The 7,664-nt window shown below is 34.9% G+C and overlaps 1 protein-coding gene across 1 annotated transcript; it reads right to left on the minus strand.

Annotated features, from left to right (window-relative positions):
• Window positions 1–2,836: 2,836 nt before the first annotated feature.
• LOC115981533 (phosphomannomutase/phosphoglucomutase) lies at window positions 2,837–7,023 on the minus strand. Its single transcript, XM_031103740.1, has 7 exons — window positions 6,392–7,023; window positions 5,446–5,709; window positions 4,481–4,997; window positions 3,685–3,884; window positions 3,462–3,574; window positions 3,216–3,356; window positions 2,837–3,128 (listed from the first exon to the last, which is right to left on the minus strand). The coding sequence occupies exons 1-7, from the start codon at window positions 6,917–6,919 to the stop codon at window positions 3,047–3,049; spliced, it is 1,845 nt and encodes a 614-aa protein (XP_030959600.1). The 5' UTR covers window positions 6,920–7,023; the 3' UTR covers window positions 2,837–3,046.
• Between the last annotated feature and the right edge of the window lie 641 nt (window positions 7,024–7,664).

Raw genomic sequence — 7,664 nt, forward strand, 5'->3', positions numbered from 1 at the left:
AACCTACTTTCAATAATTGCACAAAGACCTTTGAACTTCCAAAAATTGTACAAAGACTCCTAAACTTTCATGAACTACAAAAATTATTATTTCAATCCTAATTTCATCACAATAAAAGGAATTCTTGCAAGATTAAATTGCTAAATAACATCCAAATTACATCCACATTTCACAAAAGGATCTAACCATAGTATATTCCCTGTTGTCCTTTTTGCATGAGAAAAATGCTTTTGGAGAATAAGTTGCAAATTCATTTGAGCTTATTATGGTGTGTTATGCTATGGAGGTTGACCATATTTAATTCCAAAATTGAAATTTATCTTTTCCAAATAAATATGTTATTAAAGCATGTCTACCTTTACTTCCAAAAATAGTTTCTAAAGAAATTTTTTTCCAAAAGCCCAACTACTAAGTAATTGAGTTATTTTTTAAATAATAGAAAGCAGAAGTGAAATCAAGTAAGGTAACATTTTAGGATAGGCATTTGTGGGGTCCCTAAAACTTTCTAAGTCCGTGACTTTGTTTCAAGACATTTGTCTCCCACTTTTAGCATAAGAGCTCTTATTAGGAAATCATTTAGTTAATTAGGTGATAAAATAAATTAGATTAGGCTTGTCCAACAAAACCCAGACCCGACCAGAACCAACCCACCCGTGACAGACTCGTGAGCTCCGGTGGTCGGCGGTGGGTTACAAATCCTAAAAACCGAGTCTGACAGGTCAATTGGCAGGTCTCACCTTTAAAACCCACCTCAACTGACCCGATCGAAGACTTACAAAAATCCGGCGATTCAAGCCTTTTCCGGCAAGTTTTTGGTCAAACTACTTAAGATCCAACAAGATTTATGCCGGACTTAGGGAGATCTCAGCCAGATTCGAGGAGAGATCTCACCAGATCTAATGAGATCTCTGCCAAATTTGGCGAATTTTCACCTAAAAAAAAAAAATTGATAGGTTTTTCCACTATTGATGACCCAACCAAAACCGACCGCTTTCTGATGCCGATTCGACCGCTCCGATCCGACTCTCTCGCCAGTCGGCTACGAGTTTGAACTTTCACCACACGATTCTGTCAGGTCAATCACGGGTTGGGCACAAACCTGACCCGAACCAACCTGTGGACACCCCTAAATTAGATATAGGTGATCAATCACACCTAGAAAACTCATGGTTGGTGGCAATGCCTAATGCACACACATTGCCAAGTGTCTACACAAGTCACACGCTTATTACAAACTTCTCACCAAGAAACATCCAAATAAGTCTTTAGGGGCTCAACCATCAAAATCTAGCATCAAGAGATATACTTTAAGACCTAATCGTACCAGTTGTTCCACTTTAACATGTTTGCACTACTAAAACTCATAGAATTTCTTTATGCTTAAAATTGAAGCATTAAAAAATTTAGGTAAATAAGGAGTATGTCTAAGGAGGTAGTCCCATCTACAAAATTCTAGTTTATGGGCTCAAACCTAAAGCCCTTATAGGGTCAATCCAAAACTTGATCAAGCACAAGACTTAACTCAAACACTACTCAACCTATGAAGCTTGAATGCACTTAAAGCCTATTGTGATGTGGACTCCATTTGACCCAATTCAAGCATATCGAAGTTATCCCAATCCTAGTTGACCCTAACATAAAAGCCCTTGAACCTTCAAATTTCAATGAAATTACAACCACAACCCCAAATTTTTGGTATCCAAGTTGTCTCTACCTTCACTAAAATTACCAAAGTGCATCTACATTTCTTCAAAATGAAATAACATAACATAAAAGCACCCACACTTCTATCAGAATTATAGAAATAATCATATTTTCAGTAAAAATTACAAAATTTTCTCTTTCACCAAAATTACCAAAGTACTCCTACATCTCAGAGAAATTACCAAATTACCCCATCAATCACCTGAAATGTCAAACAACCCCCAATTTTTACAAAAATTACCAAATTGCCTCCAAGTTTTCCAAATGTGTGCCTCATGTCCCTTTATATTATAAATTTCATAAAAGGTTTTTAGATATCATTATTTCACATTTCTTTTTTTATTTTTTAAATCAAATTTTATGTGTCAAAATGTGGGTATTCTAGGATATGTGTTTGAAATAGTGAACAAGTGTGAAGGAATATTTTTCCTTTGATAAACCTGATGGAGAAATAGAAATGTACCATCGTCTAAGACAATCGTCTAAGAAGAAGAGGGAAACTTGCCTAAGGAGCATCATCTCCATAAATTATCGTCTACAATATTAAAGGTTCAACACTTAGTAATTTTTAGCCACTTCCACCAGGTTTATGGTTTATCACACAAATCCACTACTACAGAACGTGGGATGAATTTTCCGAAATTCGCTCCTACTCGCTGTACTAAGCCCACACGTCTCCCATGAGTGTAGTGACACCAAAAAAATTGACCCACTCAAGATCTCCCATGTGAATCATTTGCTAACTCTTATGCTTTTTGAGAGTTATGGAGGTCTTGGGTGAAATTCTAATTTAACCGTTGAAGGGTTTTTAGCCAGCACCACACTAGTGCACTCTAATAGCATTTTCTTTCTTCTTTAGGTCTTCAAATTGTACATGAAGTTTAGAGTGCACGGTATTTCATACTTCATCAAATACCATCCCCATTTATGCATACTTTGGCACCCCAAAGAATTAAACTTTTCTAAGGTAGTAGTGCTTAAAAATTTATACGAAGCATTAACATTACAATATTTTAATAAGAACTTATTCAATGCGTGATAAAGTGGAATGAAAAATTAATAAATATAAACCAATCTAAGTATCAAATATATTAAAAAAATTAAATGACACAACACAGTTTGATCTCGATTGAACTACAATCCGATCTCAAAAACCTTGAACCTCTTCCTTTCCCAGTTCATTAAATGGTCTAGGTTTCAAAACCATAATTGGAATATACCAAATACATCATTATTGTACATTACATTATCATAATCTGACTTATATGGTGGATATAACATTTGCTAACGTTTTTATACTCAACTTTATTGTACAACTACTTCTAGTGGAGATCATTGCAACTTAACCAACACGCACGCTTTTTGTAAAATTGTCAATCTGACTGACGTCAAGAATTCTATCCATTCCACTTGCCATGAGAAACCTACAAAGATCAAAAATCGTAAATCATATAAACAAAACCACAATTAATAAATGTTTGAATGGGCAGTGAAGGGACAATGAGCCATACTTGTCTCTAAGATCTATTGCCATGGATTGGCAGCCACCAGGCACCACGGATTGCATATTTACAGCTAAATTTGGATTGTGAATACTCTGTCGAATGTGTACCCAACCATGTTCACCGTGTTCTTCATCGGAAACTTTAACCCTGAATTTGCAGCATTATGAAGATTCATATAGAAACTAAAATTTATAATTATATAATGCGATTTTCCATATGTTATTGTAAATTTTTGTTTTTATTAATTTGCACCTGTACATGTGAGCATCAATGGCAGCCGGTGTGTCATTAGAGTCTACAAGGCATCCCTCGCTCACCCAACAGTCTCCACATGAGTCTAATTCCCACCCCTTAAGCTGCCCTTTCTACAAGTGAATGTGTGGTTAATTACTGTAAACAAAACCGCATGTTTATTGGATAATGTAACTATGTATCCATTACAACTTAAATATATTTTAGTAGGATATATAAGTACCTCAATGTAGGTTCGAAATGTTTCTATTGCTTGAACACCTTTTGCCTTTGCCTCTCTAGGCTCGGAGATGATATTCATCCTCATCTCTACGGATTCAAATGGTTCTTCTAAATCTTTTATGAGACTACCAATCCCGTCATCCAATCCTGCAAGCTTCATTTGTACCATTTCGATGATGATTTTTACCACCATGTAAGCCCCTATGCAATAGAGTAAAAGACTTGAGATTCGAGAACACTTAACAAGACCACTATTAATTTCACCTTTTTTTGGGCAATTGTTGTTACACGTACTCTTGCACACAACTGTACGTACGCATTAATGTGTGTATGGTTGTGTGCAAAAGTGTGTATATAATAAACACCCCTCATATTTTGGTTGCTTACAACAAGTAAGATGGAAATTTGAATATAAGTTCTTTCTTAACACCACTATGACAAGATTTCTTTTAAACTTGATTTATAAAAATAAATATTGAAAATATTGCAAGTATCTCTTATGAAGTTACATAGTACCATTCTAGAGTATCAAACTCAAAAGGTATAACTATTTCATGAAGAGGCTTAACTAGTACTTAAACTCATATCACAATTTGTTTGGATCGATGTTGTGAAAAAATGTAGTGAAATTTATTGTGTTAATAATATTAATTTAATAAGTAAAGTACACATTAATTTTACAATTTTTTCAGAACTGTTAAGTTGATAAGTTGTTAGTAGTGTACACTAGCGTAGATTAAATTAAGTCTAATGACAACCAACAAAAACAAAGAGATGCACAAATTGTAAATTCTAACCGTCATCAAGGAAATGATTCTCTTTAAGTGCACCATGGCCAGATGTTTCCATCATAAGATGTGCTTCAATACCATCCTCGTTAAGTTGAACTCCCTTATCAATGACATTTCTGTAACCAACCCGATATAAGCAATGATGACCCCCTCTATTTACAATAAATCTAGTAAGTGCCATGCTTGTACGAGCATCGGTCACTATGGTTGTTTCTGGGTGTTCCCTCAGTACAATGGCTGACATGAGTGCAATGAGCTTATCCCCATTGATTGGGTTGCCTTTATTATCTACCACACCACTACGATCTACATCAGTATCAAAAACTATCCCAAGATCAGCAGTGTTTTGTAACACTGCATCTCGAGTTAGTGCCATGGCAATCTTGTCCTCAGGGTTGGGAATATGGTTGGGGAACATCCCATCTGGATTGAGGTGTAGAGACCCAAAGGTGTCTGCACCAAGCTTGTCTAGGACATCCCATGTGAAGAAGCCTCCTGATCCATTTCCAGCATTTACAATTATCTGCAAATTTCGGTAAAATGATATCACGATATTGAAGGAATGCTTCTTGAAGACAAGAATGGGATATCAAAAGGTCTAATTCTATAGGATAGTGTTTGTTACATACAAACTATGGGAAGTCACGATTTTAGTTTGAAATAAATCATACACACAATTTTCGTGTAACAAGGTAGGGTGTGTGTGTAAGTCTATTTATCCTTTAAAGAAGGAAAGAGGTGCCAAACTCGAATCAACGTGCCAAGCTTAACGAGCATTTATCTTATCTCTATCTATCAACTATCTAGGCCCTCAAAGAAACTCAGAGCCAAAACTTTGGGATAAGGTTAATTGAAAACTAGTGGCTCCGTAATTTTCAAGAATTGTCAATGAAATTATGCATATATATGCACGAACATATACATAGAAACAAACAGATCGACAAACGAATGAAGATAGAAATTAAGGGAACCTTAAATCCTTGGAGTGGAGTGTCATAGTGCAAGGGATGATTGACTCTCTCCTTGATAATGTCTCGGAGGTGCTTGGCATAATTGCTCATGAAATCCACTCTTGTTGGAGGAATGGTCAGCATGGTCGACACTTTTGTGAGCCGATTTGCATATTTACGTGCAGCAATGTCACATATTTCCTCCACTTCTGGTGAGGTCAGCCCCCCTTTCCTAGTGAAAAACTTCAGACCATTACGCGTGTACGGCAAATGAGATGCCGTCATCTGAAATTACAGCAATTGATTTATAAGTCATGAATCTCAACTAGTAAGTTTCCTCTACATATATTCAGCAAATAAGAATAAAAGAAGTTGCTTCTATATATGTCTAACCTGTTAGTTTGAAAGGTTGTATCTATACAAGCATGGCTTTAATTAACAGAGTAATTAAATCTATGTGACACAATCCTCAGTTGTGTGCCAAACAAGTACAAATACAATCTACCGTATGAATTCTTGTTATTATTATTAGTGGCATGGCGTGAAGTCAATGAATCCAGAGACTTCTTTTTTATTCAACCAAAAAAATATAATGTTATTAAAATGCATAAGAATTCAATAGTTTTTAATTGTACTTTACCATTCATTCCTTTTGAATTTTTTGAGACTGTGAAAACCACTCAACAATTTTTGGACTTGCCCATATCTTAACGTATCAATTGAGTTACAATACTCTTAATATTAAAGCCCCATATTAATATTATGAAATTTCTCACTCTAAATTCTAGACTCTAGTAGGTGTTTGAAAATATATGTCATACATTAAATATATGCATATTTCTGTAAATTGGGTCCACACGTTGTAGAAGAGAATATATATATATATATATATGTATGTATGTATGTATGTATGTATGTATGTATGTTTGCACACATGTGATAATTATTTGATACGGGAGCTATGTACCATTATAGAAGCATGATAAGCAAATGGAGGCAACAGTGTACTCATGAAACAAGCTGGAGTAGTTGCAAGTCCCATATCAAACACAGAACAGCCAGCTTGAGAAAGTCCTGCAAACACAGCTACACTCAAAGAAGCCCCCGATACACGCGGATCCCGGCCCAGAGACACCCTAACATCTTCCACACTTTCCTTCTCCAAGCCATTTTTAACCCACTCACCAAAACTCTCAGCTATGGCTTCCACAGCCGGCGGTGCAAGGTCCACTTTTCGACCTTTCTCACCATCCAATGCCACCCCACGAACGTCAGACCCATTTTGAAGCCTCCTAATCTTCTCAATTTCTTCATCCACCACAACTTCATTATACTTTGCAGTGCTAGATGAATTTACACGTATAACTTTTCTTAAAGACTGTGAAAATGGAAATTTAAGACTGGTGTGGAAAGGCTTTGTATTTTTTGCTGGCGCAAAACTTGTTTTGTGGGCATTGCCTTGCAAATATATTGACGGTGTTGAAGTGGAAGACATTGTTTCTGTACTAGTAATTGGCCCTCTTAATTGTTTTCTTTCAATGTTTTTGAGAAGAAGATATTTGGACCAAGCAACAAAGTTGGAAAGATAAGAATAAACCAAGAAACCATAACCCTACAAATCAATGTCCAAATATATATAAGGAATGGAAATATCTTCGAAGTTCAAACAAACTTCCAAACTCACACGTCTTTATTCTTTTATTTAAGCCATGCACCTATTTGATTCCGTGATGTGCAATTGATTTTTTTATCTTCTTCAATTTGGTATATTCTTATTCGATACTGTAGGGTGCCTTCGGTTTGAAACGTATCTAATTGAAATCATATTGTAGTAATAATATCGAATTTTTTTCGTAAATTATATCGGTCTATGACAATATAATATTGAGTCTTACATGATGAAACCTCAAAACAGTTTGACAATGAATGCAAAATTGTATAGTATTATTCATGTGCGATGCACACAGCATGATAAAAATTCATATGTAAACTCAAAAAAATTTTAAAAATTAAAACTAAATTATTAAATAAATAGTTATAGTAAATTATAAAATAAGTAAATACTTTTAATAAAAAGAATTACTTTAATTTCTGATCATTTAAAGTTTAGATGTTATCGATGTTTATTTATTTTTATATTTTAAAATTCTCTTTGTGCTTTGTGTCAATTTCTTAATATGAGATATATGGAATAAGTATGATTATTCCAAAATGGGTTATATTTAATCTATGCCCTAATT

Source organism: Quercus lobata, chromosome 3, assembly GCF_001633185.2.
Source record: "Quercus lobata isolate SW786 chromosome 3, ValleyOak3.0 Primary Assembly, whole genome shotgun sequence".
NCBI lineage: Eukaryota > Viridiplantae > Streptophyta > Magnoliopsida > Fagales > Fagaceae > Quercus > Quercus lobata.

Coding starts and splice junctions, on each gene's coding strand:
- LOC115981533 (XM_031103740.1), bottom strand. CDS start 6,919: ATGTCTTCCACTTCAACACCGTCAATATATTTGCAAGGCAATGCCCAC. Junction 3,575..3,684: donor CATTTCGAACCTACATTGAG/GTACTTATATAT, acceptor ATTCACTTGTAG/AAAGGGCAGCTTAAGGGGTG. Junction 3,357..3,461: donor ATTGATGCTCACATGTACAG/GTGCAAATTAAT, acceptor CTGCAAATTCAG/GGTTAAAGTTTCCGATGAAG.